At 42.3% G+C, this 25,423-nt stretch overlaps 1 protein-coding gene and 1 non-coding gene across 3 annotated transcripts in view; both read left to right on the top strand.

The window, feature by feature from the left end:
* Positions 1-4,218: 4,218 nt before the first annotated feature.
* Positions 4,219-25,423, top strand: part of SPG21 (SPG21 abhydrolase domain containing, maspardin) — a 28,502-nt gene continuing 7,297 nt past the window's right edge. Inside the window, exons 1-7 of one of the 2 annotated variants that reach the window (XM_023729721.1) lie at positions 4,219-4,376; positions 8,389-8,475; positions 10,728-10,889; positions 15,714-15,794; positions 17,886-18,031; positions 21,240-21,363; positions 22,088-22,195. In XM_023729721.1, the coding sequence (XP_023585489.1) occupies positions 8,413-8,475; positions 10,728-10,889; positions 15,714-15,794; positions 17,886-18,031; positions 21,240-21,363; positions 22,088-22,195 (684 nt within the window). In that variant the 5' untranslated portion in view covers positions 4,219-4,376; positions 8,389-8,412. The remainder of the gene's footprint in view (positions 4,377-8,388; positions 8,476-10,727; positions 10,890-15,713; positions 15,795-17,885; positions 18,032-21,239; positions 21,364-22,087; positions 22,196-25,423) is intronic. The other variant, XM_004374663.3, reaches the window with a different exon arrangement.
* Positions 20,957-21,091, top strand: LOC111820244 (small nucleolar RNA SNORA9). The gene has a single exon (XR_002823796.1). It is a non-coding gene; the product is annotated as a small nucleolar RNA SNORA9 (small nucleolar RNA).

Here is a 25,423-nt window from a genome sequence, read left to right as displayed (position 1 = left end):
TTACTGAGTGCTGGCCCCGTTTCTAAGGACATGACATGGACTATCTCATTTTATCTTTACAATAACCCTGTGAGGCAGGTACTGCTATTTATCCTGCTTTTTCCAGATAAGGTGACCAAAATACGAGAATGTTAAATAGCTTCTAAGTGGTGAGCTGGAATTCACACCCTGGTAATCTGACTCGTCTGAGGACCTAACCATTCTACACCCTGCTTTTACTTGCAGATGTTCTTATCCTTGATCAGGGAATTTAATGCGTTAGGCTTCCCCGTTCAGAAGCTAAGAAATGAGAGCCCGTGTTACTTAAATGCCCATTAAATGCAGGGACTGTACTATGCAGTTTCAAAAAGATTTTTCTCATTTCAGTCACAATTTAATCACTGTCTTTTTTTACCTTACAAATTTGGAAACCTTTCTAGAATCCTACAGACAGAAGATGCTTTATTTTCTGGTAAAATAGTGAAGCTCTTGTTTTCCAGGATTCTTTATTGCTATTTTTCCTCCAGATGGCAAATTATCAGTGTTTACAGAAGGAACACTAGTGAGATCCTGGGTTGGCAGATGATACAAAAGATGTGGTACCTTTGCTTAGCAATTCTTATATTAATAAGTTAACAATGAACAAACAATAATTTTTCCAACAAGTTAAAATCCTGTCTCGGTTAAATAGGCATTTTTGAGTATAGGCTGATTTTTTAAAGTTTAATTGGAAGTAGAAAGGGAGGATTAACAGAGATGCTTCAAAGAAAGGCTATTTTAAAGATTTTTAAATATGTCCCTCATAAATTTATAGAGTATAAAATCTTAGAATCGAATAAGACTTAGAAATCGTTTAGTCTATCCTTGGACTCATTTTGCAGGTAAGTCAAAGCAGGCCTCAGGAGGAAATGTCTACCCAAGGGTAGAACTCTGGTTTCTTAGTTACCCAGTCATAACTAATAAATTATTAACTATAAATAACTGTATATAACTCCTATTGGATGGAGTCTTTAGGTAAAAGGCTAAAGAATAGCCACATCAGCATCTTTCTGGGGCAGTTCCAGAATCCCCACTTGTCTGATCCCTATAATCCAGTACAGTGTGCATTTGACACAGAGCTGCATTCATTTTCAATCTCAGCATAATTGGTAGGTAACACTGCAGTTAATTATACCTTGAGAAGCTTTAAAGAGATGTATTTCAAGAATTTACATTTGTCTGAAAAACTGTTTTGTTACAGATATTAAATTCACAGATTTTAAGTGTTCCTTGTTTGGATTAGAAAATGGACAACGTGCTTGTCATGTGTTATGGAACAACTCAGGATCCAAACATAACCGTGGGGTCCTTTTTACTTTTTCACACATCCATGGTTCCTGGAGGCAAAATAGGGGTATTCACTCTAAGGGGTCCAGCAGAGGAAAGAGCATATACCACATGAGACCGCATGGGGTATCTGGGACCCTTCCAGCGCTTGGTATGATGAGAGTACCTTGGTCCCACAGACAGCCCAGTTGAGAGCCCGACCTGCTCAAATGAGCTTGGACTTTAATTTGAAGGCAGTGGTATCGAAGGGTTTAAAAGCCGCGGAGTCACACAAACATCTAAAAAAACCAAAAAACCAACCCCATTGCCATTGAGTTGATTCCAACTCACAGTGACCCTACAGGGCAGAGTAGAACATAGCTGCTTTTAATTATTTTTATCACACAAATAAGATATGAATGCATTCTCATACAAATTCAATACTAAATCTAAAGCCAAAGATTTCCTTCACCCCCCCCGCCCCTTCCATTACTCCGCAGAGATAATCACTATCCTGGTTGGTGTGTATTCTTTTTGACATTAAAAAAAAATGCATTCATTTATGTATATACATGCCTATACATAAGTGAATGCAATTGCTTAGGGTCGGGCACTTCTGAGAGCCAGCTGGCCATGTTTACTTTGCTTGGTGTTCGCAGCATATTTTGTGAGCATTCCAGTTTTTAAGCGAGATTCTAACACAGGGAGGGACTGGTGCTGTGGGAACCATCTGGTAGACCCCAACTACAACAGCTGCAAACCCTCACAGCCACGTCCACAATGTCAGCCTGCGCTGTGGTGTACCCTCGGTCGAAAGTTTGCTGCCTGCAGTCGTGCATTACAGGACAGCTGGAATTCCCAGATATGAAATGTTCCTTGTTCACATCAGAAAATGGACAATGTGCTTGTCATGTGTCATGGAACAACTGAGGATCCAAACATGATCATGGGGTCCTTTTCTAAGGGAAACAATCAAACTACTCATTATTTTGGGGGTTTGATCTTTTAGATTGTAACAAAAGTAAGTATGTAACAAAACATAGCTTTCTACCTGTTGGCATCGGGTCATTTCTGACTCATAAAGACCCTATAGCTATACAGCGATTTTTTTTTTTATTATCAACAGTCAAGTTCAAAATCACCAAACTAACAGACAAAGACTTCTAATATTTATGGGCATAGCCAATCCATAGCTTAGATCTCATTAGGGCTGTTACTAAAGTGATGAGGTATAAGGATGTGAAGTCTAAGGAATACAGTTTAGGAATAAATGTGGATGGATTCATTTATTCATTCATTCATGCATTCATTCATTCAATGAGATTCAGAATTGACTCTACGGCATACAACACTCTAATATACGTACTGGCCTCCCTGTCAGACCGAACCAACGGCCATTTCCTAAGTGACTCTTAGCTTTCTTCCCACTTCTGTGTTGATGTTCCAGTCCCCTTTCTGCTTTATTCTGATTGCAAACACAAGACTTATGACTTTTTGTATTTGTGCAGTGTCTCTTTAAAGCTCTTGTGAATTTTTCTGTTGTTTTAACTGAAATAAATTATTTTATTAGGACCATGTCCTAAGGTACTGGCTGAATCACTGTTCCCTTTGCTCTAGATGGACGCTGCTAGCCCACCTAGGGGACAGAAAACAAATGTAATGAGTGCCCATAATGGGTTTTACATAAAAGCAGTGATTTGCGAGTTATTCCATCCATTAAACTACTGCAAATTTTTGAGAAAAGGCCTCCAATGTTGGAAACATGCTCTATACACCAATGTGGTGCTTATAATAAAAGATTACTTCCTGTGGTTGACTCTCAAATTCTGAAAGAGGTGATTTGGAGAAAATCAAGTGACTGCGTCACCGTGCTCTTGGGAAATACGTTTGGGATTTGTCCAAGTTGTAGACTGCGACCCACAGCTCCCGGGTAGAAAGGACAGAGGTCATGATTAAAGACGCAATTTACTAGTTATCTCCCCTGACCTTAATCCAGTAAACACTCGACAGTGTTAAGGGCACAATCTGAAGAAGACGTTTAAATGGGGAGCAAGCTTTCCCTAAAACAGATTAAGGAGAGGTACTTTCAAAAGGACCTTGTTGCAGGATCCCTAAAGAACTTCAAACAGGGAGATTTACATGTTATTCAACCTTTAATCATACATTATTTCAACGCAAACCTGCAAATATCTTATTGAAACAAGGTGTCGTGACTTTTCCAGGACTTTGCTTGAGAACAATGATCATAAGTACATTAACGCTCTCTACGCCCTTAACGGAAAAGCGATGGCCCTGGAAGCTCCGTGGGAGTACGTTCCCGGAAATCCCCCAGAACATCAGCACAGGGCTGGAAAGGGAGGTGGGGCGCTTGCTATCGCGGAGAAGTATGGAGAGCGTCTGTGGTTATGCCAAGAAAAGAGTATACCAAACCCGGTGCACCAAAACCTGGAACCCAAGGGGATGCCTTCAAACTGGCAGAGGAAACGGCGGGCATCTACTTCTTCCAAGTGGACGCGAACTGAATGGAGAAGCAGGTCCCAGGGGGTCAGGCGCCCTCTTCTTTCTTTCCCACAACTTTCCCCTTGATGCCCAGGTCAGAACAGGAGACCAAGAGCTGACCCAGAGGCAACTCAGACCTTCTGCCCGCGCCTTCCACCACGACGAGCTGCGGCGCCTGATACCCTAGCCTTGGGCGGAATCCCGAGAGCCTCTAAGAGTCTCGGACCCGCGCCTCCAACCCGCCTGGTCACCATGGAGACCGCCGGAGGCACGCAGCGCCGCCCCTTCCTCGTGACGTGGCCCCGCCCCGCCGCCAAACCCGGAAGCTCGAGGCGAGCGCCCGCGGCGCGGCCTGTGCGGGAGGGGGAGCGCGGCGGCCGCGGCGGAGGCCCAGGCTTGCTCGGCCGCGCGCCCCGCCCCTCGACGGCCCGCCTTCCAACGCGCCCCTGCCGCGGTCGGCGCGTGCGGGTCTCGAGCGCTCCTGCCGCGGGCCGTGACCCCCGACTCCCCGCCCAGCCGCCTCCCCGGCCCGAGCCGAGACTGGAGGAAGAGCCGCCTTGCGGAGGGGAAGGGACGTGGGGTGACCACGGCAGGTGAGGGGCGAGCAAGCCTGTGGGAAGCGGGGTGTGGGTAGGTGCTGCGTACAGGGTTATGGAGGTGTGTATGTGTTGTGTGCGCGGCTCCTTCCATCGGTGTGACTTTGTCAGTGTGGCGCCGAGTGGGCCGGTCCGTATGACTGTGCACGTGACCGCAAGCCCTTGTGTGTCTGTGTGTGAGGCCGAGCCTGGATTCCTGGGGGTTGTCGGTGTGTCTGCGGCCCCGCCTTTGTGTGGCTGTCACTAGTGGGCCCGGTTGAGGGTGGGGAGGTTGTGTGTGGGTCGCCTCGGGGGGGCTTCCCCAGGGCATCCTCCTGTAAACCCATCCTGGGGCTACACAGCCTCAGTCAGGAACATTTATTTCGGTAAACTTTTAAGAACTCTGAGCAGAGGCTGGTTATATTGGAGGTTGCACGTCAGCCTGAAAGTGACAGATGTCTGTCATTGCTGAGTACGGGCCAGGTGTGAGGCTTGTGAATGGGGGATAAGGAAAGTAGCAGGACTAGGATGTCTCAGTTTTCCTCTTCTCGTTTTTCCTGGGGAGTTACAAGTTTGCGCTTATGCTGCTGCTTCATTTTCACCTACAACGGGTGGTCCAGCTTCTGTTGGCACATAAATTTCGAAAGACTAAGGAGTAACTTAGTAGCTTTGTCCAAATTTCCAAAAGCTTTTTTACCAAGACAGAGTACAAGATGAGGTGTCAACAGAAGAGATGCTGAGCAGGCAGCTTTTTTCCTCCGTGAAGTTTAGAAAATAATGGAATAGGTTCCTGAAGAAAAGAAGGATAAATCTTCCCTGAAAAGATCTAAAACAAAAGATAGCTATGTGCTGGTGTTGTTAGGTCTGGAGACTTGCATTAAAAAGCCAGTTACATGGCCTAGAGACTCCTGGGTTCTATTGTTTTGTTATTGCTGGTATTAATAATAATCACAGACTGTCTGTAAATAGATCAACTATGGGTTGAGATAAAAGATCGGAAGCTTCCGACTAGATAAGCTGGTTACGAGACTCCTTAAACTTTTGCGAAGGCAGTTTTATCGCCTGTAACCCAGCTAGTTCTGTTGAAATCCTGAGGGACAAGTGCATGTGATCCTCTGCGAACACTCACAACTGGCAGTTTTGTTGCCCAGCAGCATGGGGGCCAGAGAGGGCTGGGTGTCCGTGGCACACCCTAGGACAGATCTCCTTAGGCAAGATTGAGGCTAATCTGTTCGGCCCTTCTCTCACCCGCATGAACAGGTGCTTTTGTATTTTGTGCAGGATTGAACTGTGAGAGATCAAATCAGTGTGAGCTCACGCTGCGCGTTGCTGTGTAATACTGGTCAGTTTGGTCACAGTCTCAGTTAACCTTCTTTGCTGTGTTCAGAACGTACCCCTTTGTGACTTGGAGAAGTAGTCCCCTTTAGTGGATGAGGGAGTCCCTGGGTGGCGCACACGGTTACACACGCAGCTACTAACAGAAAGGTTGGTGGTTTGAATCCACCCAGAGGTGCCTCAGAAGAAAGCCCTGGTGATCTACTTCCGAAAGATCACAGCCATTGAAAACCTTATGGAGGAGCTTCTTTCTGCTTATTGCTGTGGGGAAGAAGCCTGTGACTGAGTGAATTTGTGTGCCTGTGTATGGTGCGTACATACTTGTTTGTATAGTGGTTTGGTTTGTACATTGCAACTGATGCCAAAACTGTGAACAGTAAATTAAAATTTAATTTATTACTCTGAAACACATAGGGTCGCCATGAGTAGGAATTGACTCCACAGCTACTGGTTGGTGTAGCGGATGAAAAAGAGCTAGGAGAACAAACTTCCCTTTTCATACCACTCACAGCTGCTTTGCCTTTTCAGCAGTGAGCTTTTTTTCATGGAGATGTCAGTTGGTCAGCTGTAACATTTGGTATCTCTTTTACCTTTCAAGTACTGCCAAACTAGCACAAATGTTAGAATCACTTGTCTCTGTAAAAATTTAGTCACAGTTGAATGTGATCTCTCCATCCAACAGGGTTAGTTATAAAATGTTATAATACTTAGGTGTCTTTGAATAGTACTGAGGACTGTTGGTAAGGAACTCCTTTCTACCTGTTGCTGTGGGGAAGAAGCCTGGGACTGAGTGACTCTGCGTGCCTGTGTATGATGCATCCACACGTGTTTGTATAGTAGTTTGGTTTGTATGTTGCAGTTGATCCCAAAACTACAGTTTATTTTATCCAAAATTTGGAGAATCTAGAAGCAGACTTTCTGCCTTTAAGTAGCCGAGATGTTTTTATAAATCAATTAGGTAGATTTTAATTGCTAAGTATGTTTTTTATATTGCCTCCTATGGGATAGAGTAATTGTTTCTAGTAATGCATTACTATAAAATGTCTAGTATTTCAAGTCTGTCTGGGTAGAAAAATAACAGGATTAACTATATGTGCTAGTTTTAACTAAAAGTTAAAGAGGGAGACTATAGGTCAGATGGCTTAGATTTTTTGAACATGCTAATATTTGTTAGGATGAAATGGCTATGCAAAGAATGGTTTTCTTTATTTCTGTGTGAGTAATAACCACGTCTGTGCACACTGATTTCCAGCATAAGACTGGCTGATGATTTTCTTGGTACTTCAGAGCAACTTATGATTTTAACAAGCTTTTCTGAACGTACCATCTTAGCCTTGAGAGAAGAGACCATTATTACAATGTCCAAGTTGTAAATCAAATTTAGTATTGGAATGTCTAGATTTACTGTCTCCCTAGGGTTCAATTTAGTAACCCCTCAAGGTTAGAGGTGACAGCAGAGACCACTGAATGCCTTTGTTCCTGGAGGGCTAAGGAGGAAGAGTTCCATTGGATTTAGAATCCCTTACTCCTTGCCAGTCCAGAGGACTCCCTCTAAAACAGCAGTCCAGAGTCAGCCCAGGACTGAAGTCCTGGAGTCTTGAACTCGTCTTAGCCCAGCTAGGGAATCCAGGCTCCCGCTTCGAAACAGATGACTAGGGTGGAAGTTCCTCATTTATCAAGAAGAATCCGCAACAGGGAACTCCTGATTCCCGGTTCCTGCTATAACACAGATGCCTGAGCAAAGAAGGACAGTCTTTAAACTGAAGGTGTTCAACCCGTCCCAAGCTCATACGTTTCCCAGGGTTAGAAGGAACTTAAAATCGCCTAGTTCGGTCGTCTTAGTCACTAAATAATGCCTGCCGTGTGCCAGGCACTGTTCTAGGCTTTGGGGGTATAGTAGTGAACAAGTCATACACGAGAAGACAAGCCCAAGAGGGCCGGTGATTTATCCAAGGTCCCAGAGCTAGAAGAGCCAGAAATCACTAATCTCACAACAAAAGACCACACTTTTTTTACTAAAGGCAAGTATTTTGTTTTGTCGTTGGGTATAGTCCCGCCAGTCTATTCTGGTTTCTTATCGTAGAGCTTTCAAAGGGTATTATATAACTTCTAACTGCATCAATATGAACAGCAAGTTTTCCTTTATTTTGCATTAACTCCCGCGAGGTTATGTCCCACCAGAGGTAGGTTTACGGCATATTGTGAACCTCTGAGGAAGCAAGCTTACATTGTCTTTCTCTAAAGTGGACTATTCCCCATGATTCTATCAGAGAGGAACATCTTTATTAAAATGATTCGTAAAATATTGTCAGAGGTAGATGATGGTACTGCAGTTCTGAATTATTTAACTAGGACAGGCAGTGTGGTGTCAGGGAAGGACTGGCCTGGGCCTGGGCCTAGCTCTGCCGTAGCCCTGGGATCTCCGGTAAGTGACTTACGTTTTCCAGCCAGCTTCCTCTGCTGGAGGAGCTAGAGGGCTTAGAATACTGATCTCTAAGGGCCCTTTCAGCTCTTAAGATTATAGGATTTCACCCCATTGTTATCTGTCGTTTAAGTGTGTACCGACAAGGTAAAATAGCCCATTTGCTCGGTTTTACTCTTAAAAGTATTGTTGGTATAGCTAGACCAGACTCTACACTTCGTTCTGATGTAAACGTGAATTGTTGACTTGAACCACCTTGTGCTTTTATTTCAGGATTGACCTCCATTTCAGCTAATCATGGGAGAGATTAAAGTCTCTCCTGATTATAACTGGTTTAGAAGTACAGTTCCCCTCAAAAAGGTATGTTCGGTTTTACGGCACCTCTTGCTTGCAGCGTCTCGTGTGTGTTCCACGTGTGATTGAGGCGTTCTGCCTTAGCGGTGCGTGAGAGCCGGCTGTTGCCCAGTGCCAGGACTCTGGGTTGCCGAGTGGGAAGCTCACCGCTGCCTTGTCAAGCGCAGCACGCTTTTGAGACGTATTCAAGATCATGAACAGGTGTAACTCTACTCATTGTTTTATAATTGCTTTTCCATATTCAAGCCAGCAGGTATATGTGTACTGCTCTCAACAGCAACTGTACAGTAAGTTGCAGTCAGATTCTGTGATAAAGCACTTTTCTGTTGCTCGCATTTAAGATTTACAGTGAGTTATATTACGCATACCCTGTTTGCAACGACGTGCTCACTCTGCCATAGTAGTTGTCTAGAAGCCTTGTTTGCCGCGGCTGTCCCAGTACCCTGAACACTTGTTTTGAAGTTTAACGTCTGACTCGGAGTCCCAAATTAATCCCAACTGTTACGGGATCCCACTAGACAAAGGCTGTTTAAGCCACAGGGTAAAATGTTCGTGGGTTCCTCGCAGAAATATTAGAATACTATGATCTTACGATTTTTATCTCTGTTATGGTTATTTTGTCAGGATAGACAGCTGCAGAAATAAATGCAGGTTTGCGTTAATCACAACATTACTTTCCATCTTGGCAAGTACAGGCAGATACGTCCTATATGCCTGGCATTGTTGTAGGAACTGCCCAGATATCTCATTTAATTCTTGCAACAGTTTAACAAGGTGTGTAGTGGTGAGCTCATTTCATAGAAAAGAAAACAGAGATTCATACAGATGAATTAATGTGTGTAATTTTTGTTTTCTTTTCTGCCTTTTGGTGGTATTTGAAAAAGTTCATTAACTGCCTGAACATTTGCCAGTGCAGATCAACGTGTATCCTGCTTCTATGCTTAAAAATCTAAGGCCTTGTAGAGTCTGGATTTGAAATCAGGTTAACCTGGTGTCAAAGTGAGACACACTTGGCCTGTTTACCAAAGGGAACCTCCCTTCCTTCTTGACCGCAGCCTATGCTCAAAGGGCAGTGGGCCCAAGGGTTCTTCTACCCTGTGCCATCCCCATAAGTAACTGCTCTTCATGGGCTCATTCCCTCAGCAAGCCAATCACAAGACCCCAAACAATCCACGCTACCTAAATATTCTTAGAAGTCATTCTAGGAAATAATTTCATTAGTGTAATTTTCTCTAGTTGTCAGTCAGAATAAGTTTGCTTAAAGATTTGTGGTACTAGATTCTAAAATATCAAACAGATATTATCAGTGTCTCCTAAAGGAGTTCTTACAAAATTGCCGTGTGTGGAACTTCGAGAAAGTTGAAGTGGTGAGCGAGTAGTTATGGCTGATACTCAGAGCATGCTGTTTTTGTTATTTTTCTTCCAAATTGGGATGTTGAAATGATTTCCTAGAAAACTTTAAAGATTTGAACTTCTTGGATCATATTATTGTAAGAGTAATTACAAGAGTAACAGTGTTAAAAGCCACTAAGAGATTTTTTTTACCGCCATCAGAGCAAAAAGAAGCATGAAAAGCAAGAATGGAAGTAGCAAAACGCATAGGCAGAAGCATGAGTGTGAGATATTGTTGTCACATTCCTGGCCTGGGGAAGTCCAAAAGGGAATTGTTAGGCCCTTCTGGACTTTGCCTCGCCCCATTTGTCTTTTCCTGGTGACGCCAGTGACACCCCAGAGTCCACAGGACTGCCAGCTGGAAGGTCTCTGAAAAAAGAGCCTGGAGGGCCTTGAATTTTTTAAATATCAAAGTAGGATACGTATTGATTGGCATTGGCAAATGTTCAAGCAGTTAGTGTACTTTTTGAAACATCACTAAAAGGCAGCCAAAGAAAACAAAAATTATACCATCATGCAGTTCAAATCCACCAGTCGCTCCATGGAAACCCTCCGGGGCAGTTTTACTCTGTCCTATTAGGGTCGCTGTGAGTTGGAATCGACTCGACAGCAGTGGGTTTGGTTTTGGCTTTTGGAAGGTATAAAGCAGTTCTGTATGATATGTTAGCACTAAAGAAAGACGAGACCAAAGCAGCTTACATACTTGCTAGTCTGGTGTCTGGTTTGGAGGCCTCAGTACCCAGGTTACCTTGTAACAAGCAAGACAGCGGTATTAAAATTGTCCGTGAAATTATAGTGTAAAATAACCATATAAAAGCCAGATGCATAAGAGTTTCATTTTTGTCTCCTTACAACTTTCCCCCCAGATTATCGTAGATGATGACGACAGTAAAATCTGGTCGCTCTATGATGCAGGCCCCAGAAGTATCAGGTGTCCTCTCATATTTCTGCCCCCCGTGAGTGGGACTGCGGATGTATTTTTCCGGCAGATTTTGGCTTTGACTGGATGGGGTTACCGGGTTATAGCTGTAAGTATTATTGATTCGACATTGAAATTCAGGTCCATATTATGTGTTTTTTGTGCTTCTGTTTCTGATTGGCTGTGCTAATTGGCATGACCTTTATTGAGGTATAAGATATTATTTTCGTATTTTGAAATGTGAAATGAAACCGTTTTTTTTTTTTTAAATAATATTTTATTGTGTTTTTGGTGAAGGTTTACATGGCAGTTTAGATTCCCATTCAACAATTTCCACACAGATTGTTCAATGACATTGGTTACATTCTTCACAATGTGTGAACTTTCTCACTATTTCCCTTCTGGTCGTTCCATTTTGAAATGAAACTTTTTGAAGGAAAGTGGTCCACGTACACAGACACACAAGGGGAACAAACCTTTTTTGGACGCCTGCTCTACACCCAGCGTTTCTGTGCATTATCTCCTGTAACTCTTCTCACAGCCCAGAACACTGGGAAGTATTGTCCTCGTTTATAGATTAAGAAACTGGGGTCCAGGTAATGTTAGTGATCGCCATGGGTCACCTAGCCAGAAAGTGGTGGTAGGAGGAGCTGAACTCAGTCTTCTTAGTCTCTCATCTCCATTTCCACCCCTCGCTTCATTACACCACTGCTTCCCGGAAATGTTAGACAACAGAAGGAGCTTCTGACATACAGGTGGCTGAAAGCTTGCTTTATGTAAACCGTTCACATTTGAGATGAGGTTCATTAATTAGCCTGTATCCTTAGCATTTGGTTAAGAAGCTTTTTGTTTCTAATATTTTACAGCTGAGTTTGGTCTAAAGCTAGCTTTCAAGTTTTAGGTGAAAGTTCAGGTGCAAATCAGTTTCTCATTCAAGAATTTATACGCAAATTGTTTTGTGACATTGGTTGCAATCCCTGCAGTGCAGCAGCATTCTCCCCCTTTCCACCCCAGGCTCCACGTGTCCGTTTGTCCAGGTTTCCTGTCCCTGCTTGCCTTCTCGGCTTTGCATTTGGGCGGGTGTTGCGCATTAGGTCTCCTATACTTGATTGAACTCAGAAGCATGTTTCTCATGTGTGTTATTGTTTGTTTTATGGGCCTATCTAATCTTTGGCTGAAAAGTAGGCTTCCAGAGTGGCTTCAGTTCTGAGTTAGCAGGGTGTCCAGGGGCCATAGTTCCGGTGGTCCCTCCAGTCTCTGTCAGACCAGTAAGTCTGGTTTTTATGTGTGTGTGTGTGTGTGTGTGTGTGTGGATTTGAATCTTGTTGTTTTTCTCCCACTCTGTCCGGAACCCTCTATTGTGATCCCTGTCAGAGTGGTCGGCGGTGGTAGCCGGGCACCATGTATTTCTTCTGGGCTCAGGCTGGTGGAGGCTGTGGTTCACGTGGTCCATTAGTCCTTTGGACTGATATTTTCCTTGCACCTTTGGTTTTCTTCATTCTCCTTTGCTCTGAACATGATGAGACCAGTAGATGTATTTTAGATGGCTGCTTACAAGCTTTTAAGACCCCACGTGCTAAAAGTAGGATGTAGAACATTTTCTTTATGAACGACGTTATGCCAGTTGACCTAGATGTCTCCCAAGACCATGGTCCGCAGCCCTCAGCCCCGGTAACTGGTTCCTTCAAGGTGTTTGGATGTGTCTAGGAAGCTTCTATGGCTTTGCCTTGGTCAAGTTGTGCTAACTTTCCCTATATTGTGTGTTGTCTTCCCTTTCACCAAAGTTAACACTTGTCTACTATCTAGTTAGTGATTTCCCTTCCCCATCGCTCCCTTCCCTCTAACTGTCAAAGATTTTTTTTTTCTGTGTGTAAACCTTTTCTTGAGTTTTTATAATAGTGGTCTCATACAATATTTGTCCTTTTGTGACTGACTTATTTCACTCAGCATAATACCTTCCAGATTCTTCCATGTTATGTTTCACAGATTCATCATTATTCTTTGTCATCGTATAGTATTCCATGGTGTGTATGTACCATAATTTGTTTATCCATTTATCTGTTGACGGGCACCTAGGTTGTTCACTGATCGTTCTTGAATCTCCTCTGGGAGAAGGATGTGGGCGGGGAAGGCACTGTTGCTTGTGACTGATTTTTCTTTTTTTTTTTTTTTTTTTGCTTGCCTCGGCTGTGTAAACAATCAGGGTTGGTCTCCTAACTTCCAGAAAGAAGAGGGACTCTTCTTTAGTGCTTTGGAGCTGGCAGTTGTTTCTGGGACCATGAATGTTAAAGTGTAAATGGTACTCGTGGTGGGAGTACTGCTGTTATGTATTTTATTTGCTGTCTAAAGGAGAGAAATGGGGGTCAGATCTCTGTGCTCTCAGAAGGTAATCGAAAATTCTGCTGGAGTTACCACCAGCTGGAGTCACACAAAACAAATCCAGTTCCTCTTCCTCCTTACTCACTTGAGAAAACGGTTATCACCAGCACCACCTGCTACCTTCTCGAGTCTTTTCTTCTCTAGCTGAATGTCTCTAGCTTCTTCACCTGTGCCTCATGTGACGTGTGAGTCTCTGAAACATCAGCCTCCCTTTTTCTAGGTTGTCAGTCACCCCTCTTCAAGTAGAGTAGGTACCCGAGGAGAACAGGGTGGTCACCACCCCCATTCTAGCCCTCTGCCCTCAGTTCCTTGTTTGGTGGCCACTGTTGATCAGCCAGGAGAGGGAACCTGAACAGCTCCCAGGTGTCTGTCTTTCCCGCTTGAGAGCACTGTGCTGACTGACAATACTGCAGTGTGTGTATCACTCCAGACCAGCAGGTCACAATAGCCTTGTCTTCTATCTGGGTATTTCTTTGCCATTAATCTTCTTGCTGTGGGCATTCCCTATTTCATCAGCTTGTTAATGAATCAAGAAAAGGCCAGTGAGCCTTGGTGGCACAGTGGTTAAGAGCTCAGGCTGCTAACCAAAAGATTGGCAGTTCGAATCCACCAGCCCCTCCTTGGCAACCCTACGGGGCAGTTCTATAGGATCACTATGGGTCGGAATCAACTTGACAGCAGTGGGTTTGGTTTTTTGGTTATTTATAATACAGTGAAGGAGCCCTGGTGGCACAGTGGTTAAAGCACTTGGCTGCTAACTGAAAGGTTGGCAGTTTGAACCCACCAGCGCTCCACAGCAGAAAGATGTGGTAGTCTGCTTCCATAAAGATTTACAGCCTTGGGCCAGTTCTACTCTGTCCTGTAGGGTTGCTATGAATCGGAATTGACTCGTCCCCAGCTTACAAATGAAATCCGTTCCTGAGTCTTTAAGTCGAATTTGTGGGTAAGCCGGGAACAGGTGCATGCGGGTCTTACTTAGCTTTGCATGTACTTTAGTGCAAGAAAGGGGCTCTGGTGGCGCAGTGGTTAAAGCATTCGACTGCTAACCAAGAGGTCTGTGGTTCGGAACCACCAGCTGCTCTATAGGAGAAAGATGTGGCAGTGTACTGCCCTATGGGGTCACTCTGAGTTGGAATCAATTTGACAGCAGTGGGAGCAGGTTAGCGCAAGAAAAGGCTTGAAGCCTTTTCAGTGATTTAAAAGCTGCACGTGCAGCAAGTGAAGGTGATTATGGTGAAGAATTTGTTGCTAGTAGGGGTTGGTTCAGTCTTTCAAAGTGAGGGCAAATTTACATAACATTAAAGGGCAAGCATGAGCTTTCGTAACCCAGGGACTGCCTGTACAGTGAAACCTGGGAGAACCGAAACTCGACGGGACGGCCTTGTTTTTCACGGTCTTGCAAGTTTCTGCCTTTGACAGGGTGCAGTCTTACCACTTTTTTCTCTGTTAGTGGAAAATATCTGAGTTTTCCTTCTATGAGAGGTTTCCACCTTACACAGATCACGGCTCTCACGTGTTTTACTGTACAGTATCATAGCCCAGGATATTGACGTGAATACAATCCATTGGTTCAGCTTTATTTGTATTAATTTGTGTGTGTCTTAAGTTCTATACAATTTTATCGTCTGTGTAAGGCACGGCTGTTTTTAAATTAAAGCCTTCATAAGAATATCATCCCTTTTATGCTGTCATCTGACTCATATTCTAACATTTTCGGTTAAGAGAGTCTGTTCTCCATCCTTTCTCAGAATGGTGGAAGTCTTATCCAAAAATGGAATCTTATAGTGAAAGTAACATATGACATCAAATCCAAAATTCGCTTGTAATTTACATGGTGGTATCTATTCTAGTGACTTGGCAAAGACAAAATGGATCTAAACGCTGAAAACAACTAGCCTGTTTTGTATAAAGAGAGGGAAATTCTTAAGCGACAAGCCTGAGTCTGCTAGAAATGAGTTAGTGACTTGTATTCCTTTTTCCTCGTCATCACCAACATTGATAGGCTACTTAAGGTCAAGCACCATACTTCTTTATCACAAAGAAGTATAAGAAATCAGATAGAATGACTAAGCCAGTTAAAAGACGTGGCTCAATTTTACGAACACTCCCAAAGAGATGCAACCCAAGGGAGAGGGAGTTCTCCTTAGAACAGATCCCCCCTCCCCGCGGTTCTCTGGAGCATAATTTAGAATGAAATTAGATTTAAGGAAAAAAAGTATTTTCTTACTTGGATGAGTTTTGCTGTATACACCCTTGAACCTCAGAATGTCCCAGCTATTTGGAAAGGAAATTGACGTGAACTGAGATTGTCATTCATGTAATACCACTAGAGGGTGTTTACTTAGCTATTCTTTTTTTTTAATGCATCTGTTAGGTAAAATGAATTAAGAGGTTTAGGAAGACGTGAGAGCTTATTTTCATATATTTTGAATAAGGAGCAGAGCTTGAGCAAATGAGAAATGCTGTTATGGGAGTCCTAAAGTTTTCAGATCTGTGTGCGTTGCATTTTACGTTTACGGTTTTAAAAGGAGATAACAAATTATTATTATTGCAGTTACAGTACCCAGTTTATTGGGACCATCTTGAATTCTGTGATGGATTCAGAAAACTTTTAGACCATCTACAATTGGATAAAGTGAGTACCTGAAAACTAATTATTTATGGTGATACTCATGCAGCATTTACCTTGTAAAGCCTGGTGCTTTCTTTTTTCTTAACAGCTTTATTGAAATATAGTCCACATATAGTATAAAGTGTACAATTCAGTGGTTTTTCGTATATTCACAGAGTTGTGAAACTATCACCACAGTCAACTTTAGGACATTTTCATCATCCCAAAAAGAAACCCTGTACCCATTAGCAGTTGCTCACCATTTCCCCCCAACACTTCCCAGCCCTAGGCAACCACTAATCTACTTTCTGTTTCTATAGCTTTGCCTATTCTGGACATCTCATATACATTCCATTTATCATTCCATTTATATGAAATTCTGTGTGGTCTTTTGTGACTGGCTTGTTCTGCTTAGTGTAATGTCTTCAAGATTCATCCATATGGTACCCTATATCAGTACTTCATTCTTTTTTATGGCTGAGTAATAATCCATTGTTTGGAAATATCACATTTTGTTTATTTATTCATCAGTTATGGACCTTTGAGTTGTTTCCACTTTTTGGCTATTATGAATAATGCTGCTGTGAACGTTGGTGTACAGATTTTTTTGTGGATGTATGTTTTCATTTCTCTTGAGTATATACCTAGGAGTGGAATTACTGGATGATAGTTTTCAGAAGAAGATGTGGAACAAGGGATATTGCTGATGTCAGATGGATCTTGGCTGAAAGCAGAGGATACCAGGGAAATGTTTACCTGTGTTTTATTGACTACACAAAGGCATTCCACTGTGTGGATCATAACAAATTATGGATAACATTGTGAAGAATGGGAATTCCAGAACACTTAATTGTGCTCACGCAGAACCTGTACATAGACCAAAGCAGTTGTTCGAACAGAACAAGGGGATACTGCATGGTTTAAAATTGGAAAAATGTGCACCAGGGTTGTATCCTTTCACCATACTTATTCTGTCTGTATGCTGAGCATATAATCTGAGAAGCTGGACTATATGAAGAGGAATGTGGCATCAGGATTGGAGGAAGACCCATTAACAACCTGTAATATGCAGATGATACAACTTTACTTGCTGAAAGCGAAGAGGACTTGAAGCACTTATTGATGAAGATCAAAGACTACAGCCTTCAGTATGGATTACACCTCAACATAAAGAAAACAAAAATCCTCAGAACTGGACCAATAAGCAACATCATGATAAATGGAGAAAAGAGTGAAGTTGTCAAGGATTTCATTTTATAATAAACACCCATCAAAGCAGCAGTCAAGAAATCAAATAACGTATTGCATTGGGCAAATCTGCTGCAAAAGACCTCGTTAAAGTGTTCAGAAGCAAAGATGTTACTTTGAGGACTAAGGTGTGCCTGACCCAAGCCATGGTATTTTCAGTCACCTCATATGCATACAAAAGCTGGACAGTGAATGAGGAAGACCAAAGAAGAATTGATGCCTTTGAATTATGGTGCTGGGAAGAATATTGTATATGTCATGGACTGCCAGAAGAACCAACAAATCTGTCTTGGAAGAAGTACAGCCAGAATGCTCCTTAGAAGCAAGGATAGTGAGACTTAATCTTGCTTACTTTGGACATGTCATCAGGAGGGACCAGTCCCTGGAGAAGGACATCACACTTGGTAAAGTAGAGGGTCAGCGAAAAAGAGGAAGACCGTCAATGAGATGGATTGACAGTGGCTGCAACAACGGGTTCAAACATAGCAGTGATTGTGAGGGTGGCCCAGGACCGGCCACTGTTTCATTCTGTTGTACATGGGGTCGCCATGAGTGGGAACTGACTTGACGGCATCTAACAAGTTTTCCTAAGTAAACTACTAAGTGGTGTCATTTTCTATAATGCAATCTGTGAATAATGTTTTTTTCACGTGTATAATTTGGATGTACAGTTGTAGTATTTTCTTGACAGGGTGTATAAATTGCATTTAAATACAGTATTTCCTAATTTCTAACTGCTGTAGATGTTTCAGTCTTTTGGCTAGTGATAATGTATTTTGTGGTTGGTGACAAAAGAATTTGTTTTCAGTATCCATGTTCAGGATTGATCAGTGTCTTAGGATCTACCTTGTGTTTGTTTATAATTAGGTTCATCTTTTTGGGGCTTCTTTGGGAGGCTTTTTGGCCCAGAAGTTTGCTGAATACACTCACAAGTCTCCCCGAGTCCACTCCCTCATCCTCTGTAATTCCTTCAGTGACACCTCTATCTTTAACCAAACATGGACTGCAAACAGGTAAGAAAGTAAACATTAGGCCAAAATTTTTATTATTTTTGTTCAGTAGAATTTGGGAAATGTTGGATTTTGGAGTTTCTTGGTTCGGAGGAAGGAAAGGAGGGGGGCAGTGGTGGCTCAGTAGTAGGATTTTTGCCTTCCATGCAGGAGACCCAGGTTCGATTCCCAGCCAAGGCACCTCACGTGCAGCCACCACCATTTGTCACTGGAGGCTTGTATGTTGCTTTGATGCTGAATAGGTTTCAGCAGAGCTTCCAGACTAAGAGGGGCTAGGAGGAAAGGCCTGGTGATCTACTTCCAAAAATCAGCCGCTGAAAACCCTATGGATCCCAGTGGTCTTACCCGTAACCGATCATGGCGATGGCATGGGATTGGGCAGCACTTCATTCTGCTGTGCCTGGGCTTGTCATGAGCTGGGGGCTGACATGATAGCAGCCAGCAGCAACAAGGGAGGAAGGGGTTGTATCTGTTTCTGTCTTCTGAAACGGCCCTGGCTTTTACGATTGGGAACAATTAACTTTTCAAAAAAAAAAATATTGGATGAGCTCTAAATTAATCTATTTCTATTCCTCTAAATTATTTTTATTCTTGCATAATATCAGAATGTCTGCCTTGGTAAAGACGTTCATATGCTTTTACAGTTTCTCTTCAGTGCATATCTAATACTGCGTTCTGTTCGCTTTGTGTCATTGACTGATAGTTAACATTAGGCATTTGGCTTTTCCCAGTTTTTTCACCACGTTCTACTATAAGCATCTTTGTACAAATCACTTTTTTTCTTCTCTTTCTGAGTTATTTCCTTGGGATATGTTCCCAAAATGGAAAGACCGGAGCATTCAGGCAGCAGGTGTTCTGCCCCTCGGCAATGCGTATGTTAGCCTGCTCTTCAGAAGGGTGGAAATGCTTTGTGGTGCATCCAGTGGGGGCCTGTTTCCTTGGAGCCATCCCATAGATGGGATCATTTCAGTTAGTTTGATAGGTTATCTAATGGTACCTTAAAGCTGGTTTAATATACATTTCGTTCATTGCTGGCAAGGCTAGACTCTGCCCTAAAAAAAAGCCCAGTGACAATCTTGGTGATCAGTTTGATTTTCAAATAAAGTTACAGGTAAACATTGCTTTCATGGTTTTCACAGTGGACTTTAGTTTGTGCTCTGATACCTTCAGAACTTTTCCGACGTTATCTCAGAAGTTTACTCGCGTTCTCACAGCCATTTCTTGTCCTCCTCAGCTACAAACAGTTCATGTCCCGATGAGCACTTAGAGCTCGTTGATTCTTTTTGGTGATTTTGATTGTTGCCATTTTGGTTGTCAGAATACTAAAGACTGCCCCCACTTTGTGCTCTTGCATATCAGCTACTTTCTATTCAATGTCCGAGTGCCTACTGTGTGCCACACACTGAGGAGAGAGCTTCGAGCAAGCCCTGGTCCTCCCCTTCCAGAGCCAACTTAGGCATCATGGCCTTTAGTAAGTGAGAAGGCGGTGGGAGCGGGTGAGAACTTGGAAAGTTAGCTGGAAGATTGCGGACCGGTCCTCGCCGAGGAGCCCAACTTCCAGCCAGGCTGTTCCACTAAGAACATGCATCAGAGGGCACTCTGCAACCTTTTTTTTTTTTTTTTTTAAATAATTTATTTTATTTTTGTTGTTGAGAATATACACACCAGACCATAACACCAGTTCAACAATTTCTGCGTGTACAATTCAGTGACATTGATTACATTCTTCACATTATACACCCATGCTCACTTTCCTTTTCCAAATTATTCCTCCCCCGTGAACATAAACTCACTGCCCCCTAAGTTTCTTATCTACTGTTTCGAGTTGCAGTTGTCAGTTTGATCCCATAGAGGTAATTCTTTAAAAGGCACAGTGCTCAAGGCAGAGATTGTTTACTAATTACGCCAAGCTATTATCAGTCTAAGGAGCCCTGGTGGCGTAGTGGTTAAGTGTTTGGCTGTTGACCAAAACTTTGGCCATTCAAACCCACCAGCTCTCCAAGGGAGAAAGATGTGGCAATCTGCTTCTGTAAAGATTACAGCCTTGGAACCTTATGGGGCAGTTCTGCTCTGTCCTGGAGGGTCGTTGTGAGTAGGAATCAACTCAATGGCAACGGGAATTTTTTTTTTTTTTTTTTGTATTGTCAGTCTATACCTTTTATAAGTAATTTTCAGCACAGGGTTAGAGAAATTTTGCTTATCCTACATAATGGCTCTCAACATTTGAAATTAATAGAATAAATAGCAACTAAAGATCACACATAGAAATCCATAAAGATCAAATTGCCTTGTATTAGTCCAGTTGAATCTAATAGTAGCAAACTTTGGGAGATGCAGTAACTCTCTCATTTTACTATTTTGAAGTCTCTTTTGAACATCAGTTAATCAAAAGGTGATATCATTTAAGATCTATCTATATGGGATCAAACTGACAGCAGCAACTCAAAAGGGTAGATAGGAAGCTTAGAGGGTAGTAAGTCTATGTTAACAGGGGAGCAACAACCCTGAAAAGGAGGGGGAGAATCGTTGCCCAACTCAAAGAATGTAGTCTGTGCCACTGAATTGTACATATAGAAACTGTCGATTTGGTGAACATTCTGCTTGTATATTCTCAACAACAAAAATTATATAAAAGAAAAAAAGGTGACTAAAAAGATACTTACACTAACATCTAATAAATGTATATTTTAAAACTTAAAAAGAAAAAACAGTGGTATCAGCCTGAAGGAAGCAGTATTCCTCTTAGTTTAACCACTGGGAATAGGCCACTTTAAAAAGAAGAGTCTTGGAATCATCAGAATGTCGGCCTTGATAAGCGTATTTTGAAATGTTGCTTATAATTATTCCACATCCTAAAATAAAAGTTTAATCATATTACATCCTAATTCTTTAGGAGCTTGGAAACTGGGTGTAAAAACGAGACGCTGATTGCAAGCCTCCAGCGAGCCTGAGTCTGGAGCAGCCTTGTGCATTCCTGCCACGCTTGCAAGAGCAGTTTTGAGATGGTTTGAGGCCTTGCTCCCCACCACCTACAGAGTAGGGTTATAGACGTTTCAGACAATTGAATAAAAAAATTAGATGCTGAGCTCTTTGAGGGAAGGGACTGGGTCCTTTTATCTCTAGATCCTAAGGACCTAGCTAAGACAAGACTTCATTATTGAATGGATGTTTGCTATTTATGTGTGCTAGTCTCAGAAGTTTAAATTAGCAGGTCTTTGTTTTACAGCTTTTGGCTGATGCCGGCATTTATGCTAAAAAAAATACTCCTTGGAAACTTTTCTTCTGGCCCGGTGGACCCTATGATGGCTAACGCTATTGATTTCATGGTGGACAGGGTAAGGATCACGTGGCTCTGGGCTAGGGACACCTTGTGCTGACAGTATTCGTGTCTGCTTGGTGCCTGAGGCTGTAGTTATTTCACCAAGTATGCATTCGAGGTGTTCGTTAAGTAGTCTTCCATATTAACTTGAATACATCCCAGCTGATCAGGACTTGGCTACATTAGTGCTTCCCAAACCAGCTGTTCATCAGAATTGCTTAGGGGAGTTTTTAAAAATACAGCTCCTAAGGCCTCAACTTTATACCCTCTGAAGTGGAATTCCTGAGCAGGGGGTCTCAAAATCTGTATTTTTACCCCACGTACCACCCCTAACCCCAGGGCGGTTCTGTGTTCCAGATCTGTAGACCTGCGTTTAGGAACAACTCGGCTAGATGATTTCTGAGGTCTCTTCAGCTCTAAGGTTGTGTATGTGTTTATCTGTCACCTTTGAGCTGCAGGAGTTGGTTTGCTGCCCACAGGCACCTGGTTGAAGCAGGCATTTCAGGTTGAGGGCTTTGAAGTTCAGATTCCATTTGTGGAAACTTAACCAATGTGCCCGGAATGGAAAAATGCTGCCCCTAGTTCACGGCCGTCAGATACACTAGGTTTCCACATTGTTAGCCTTTGTGACCCCACCACACCTATTGCCATCTTTACAAGCACGAATGTTGGCTGTGGGCTTTATGTGAATATGAAAAACAAAATTAACTCAAAAACTTTACCTGTGTTTCTTCCTGCAGTTGGAAAGTTTAGGTCAGAGTGAACTGGCTTCAAGACTTACCCTGAATTGTCAAAATTCTTATGTGGAACCTCATAAAATTCGGGACATCCCTGTGACCATTATGGATGTAAGCTTCTCTTTTAATTAAAATAGCTACGTTACCTTTTTAAATGTATATGACAATATTCTCCTTATAATTATTTTATAATTCTCAGTGTGCTTCTTCAAATGCTGCTTTTGCTTTCTCCCCTTGCCCTCTGCTGTCTTGTTCCAATATAATCTGCTTATGGCTTATCCTAGATTTTCTGGTCAGGAATAACACCAATGAAATCAAAATAAATTAGTACAAAAGTGGTAGTCCTTACCCATTGGGGGTATTTTTGACAAATACTGCACTTTAGTTACTACACATCCGGGTAGCAACCAGAAGATGCCTCATACTGGCAGAGAATTGAGAATTCCACAATGTACTAATTAGTGCAAAAGCTGGCTTCTAACTTTCAAATTGCCTTTTTTTTTTTTTTTTAAGTGTAGAGTTTTTCTTTGCTTTTCTTTTTCTTTTTTTTTAAATTGTGCTTTAGGTGAAAGTTTACAGTTCAAGTTAGTTTCTGCAAAAATTTATACACACATTGTTATGTCACCCTGGTTGCTCTCCCTATAATGTAACAGCACACTCCTCCTTCCTACGCTGGATTTCCCGTGTCCATTCAACCAACTCCTGTCCCTTTTTGCCTTCTCATCTCGCCTCCAGACAGGAGCTGCCCGTTTAGTGTCATGTATCTACTTGAGCTAAGAAGCACTCTCTTCACAAGTATCATTTTATGTCTTACAGTCGAGTCTAATCTATGTCTGAAGAGTTGGCTTCGGGCATGGTTTCAGTTCTGGGCTAACAGAGAGTCTGGGGGCCATGTCTTCTGGGGTCCCTCCAGTCTCGGTCGGGTGTTTTTACTAGAATTTGGGTTCTGCACCCCACCTTTCTCCTGCTCCATCTGGAACTGTCTGTTGTGTTCCCTGTCAGGGCGGCCGTTGGTGGTAGCCGGGCACCACCCTGTTGTTCTGGCTCAGGCTGATGGAGTCTCTGGTTTTTGTGTCCCTTTCTGTCTCTTGGGCTAATACTTTCCTTGTGACTTTGGTATTCTTCATTCTTCTTTGCTCCAGGTAGGTTGGGACCAATTGATGCATCTTAGATGGCCTCTCGCTAGCTTTTAAGACCCCAGACACCAGTCATCGAAGTGGGATGCAGAACATTTTCTTAATAAACTTTGTTATGCCAGTTGACCTAGATGTCCCCTGAAAGCATGGTCCCCAGACTCCCGCCCCTGCTGCTCGGTCCCTTGAAGTGTTTGCTTGTAGGCAGGAAACTTCTTAGCTTTTGGTTTAGTCCAGTTGTTCCTCTATAGTGTGTGTTGTCCTTCCCTTCACTAAGATACTTCTTGTCTACTATCTAGTTAGTGAATGCCCCTCTCCCTTCCTCCCCACCCTCATGACCATCAAAGAATGTTTTCTTCTGTGTTTAAACCTTTTCTTGAGTTCTTGTAATAGTGGTCTCATACAGTGTTTGTCCTTTTGCTACTGACTAAATTCACTCAGCATAATGCCTTCCAGATTCCTTCATGTTATGAGATGTTTCACGGATTCATCGTTGTTCTTTATTGTTGGGTAGTATTCCATTGTGTGAATATACCGTAATTTGTTTATCCGTTCGCCCGTTGATGGGCACCTAGGTTGTTTCCATCTTTTTGCTGTCGTCACCAATGCTGCAATGAACATGGGTATGCATATATCTATTCGTGTGATGGCACTTATTTCTCTAGGATATATTCCAAGGAGCGGGATTGCTGGATCATATGGTACTTCTATTTCTAGCTTTTCAAGGAAGCGCCAAATTGATTTCCAAAGTGATTGTACCATTTTATATTCCCACTAACAGTGTATAAGTGTTCCAGTCTCTCTACAACCTCTCCAACACTTATTATTTTGTGTTTTTTGGATTAATGCTAGTCTTGCTGGGGTGAGATGGTATCTCATTGTAGTTTTGATTTGCGTTTCTCTAATGGCTAATGATCGTGAGCATTTCCTCATGTATCTGTTATCCGCCTGAATGTCTTCTTTGGTGAAGTGCCTGTTCATATCCTTTGCCAATTTTTTAATTGGGTTATTTGTCTTTTTGTTGTTGAGATTTTGCAGTATCTTGTAGATTTTTTAGAGATTCAGACGCTGATCGGATTTGTCGTAGCCAAAAATTTTTTCCCAGTCTGTAGGTTGTCTTTTTATTCTTTTGGTAAAGTCTTTTGATGAGCGTAAGTGTTTGATTTTTAGGCGCTCCCAGTTATCTAGTTTCTTTTCTGGTGTTTCTGTATTGTTACGTATGGTTTGTATTCTGTTTATGCCATATATTAAGGATCCTAGTGTTGTCCCTATTTTTTTCTTCTGTGATCTTTATCGTTTTAGATTTTATATTTAGGTCTTTGATTCATTTTGCATTAGTTTTTGTGCATGGTGTGAGATATGGGTCTTGTTTCATTTTTTTGCAGATGGATATCCAGTTATACCAGCACCATTTGTTAGAGACTGTCTTTTCCCCGGTTAACAGACTTTGGGCATTTGTCAAATGTCAGCTGCTTATAGGTGGATGAATTTACGTCTGGATTCTCAATTCTGTTCCATTGGTCTATGTGTCTGTTGTTGTACCAGTACTAGGCTGTTTTGACTACCACAGCGGCAGTATAATACGTTCTAAAATCTGGTAGTGTGAGGCCTCCCACTTTGTCCTTCTTCTTCAGTAATGCTTTTCTTATCCAGGGCCTCTTGCCTTTCCATACGAAGTTGGTGATTTATTTCTCCATCTCGTTAAAAAATGCCATTGGAATTTAGATCGGGATTGCATCGTATCTGTAGATCACTTTGGGTAGAATAGACATTTTCACAATGTTGAGTCTTCCTATCTGTGAGCAAGGTATGTCTTTCAACTTACGTAGGTCTCTTCTGGTTTCTTGAAGTAGTGTCTTGTAGTTTTCTTTGTATAGGTCTTTTACATCTCTGATTAGATTTATTGCGAAGTATTTTATCTTCTTGGGGGCTTTTGTAAATGGTATTGATTTAGTGATTTCCTATTTGAAGTTCTCTTTGTTGGTGTAAAGGAATCCAACTGATTTTTGTATGTTTATCTCATACCTTGATACTTTGCTGAAATCTTCTATTAGTTCCATTGTGGATTCTTTGGGGTTTTCTATGTATAAGATCATATCATCTGCAAATAAAGATACTTTTACTTCTTCCTTACCAATTTGGATGCCCTTTATTTCTTTTTCTAGCCTAATTGCTCTGGCTAGGACCTCCAGCACAATGCTGAATA

Source organism: Trichechus manatus, unplaced genomic scaffold, assembly GCF_000243295.1.
Source record: "Trichechus manatus latirostris isolate Lorelei unplaced genomic scaffold, TriManLat1.0 scaffold00030, whole genome shotgun sequence".
Lineage (NCBI taxonomy): Eukaryota > Metazoa > Chordata > Mammalia > Sirenia > Trichechidae > Trichechus > Trichechus manatus.
Note: the sequence above shows the minus strand (reverse complement) of the source record. Positions and strands in the feature narration are given on the sequence as shown.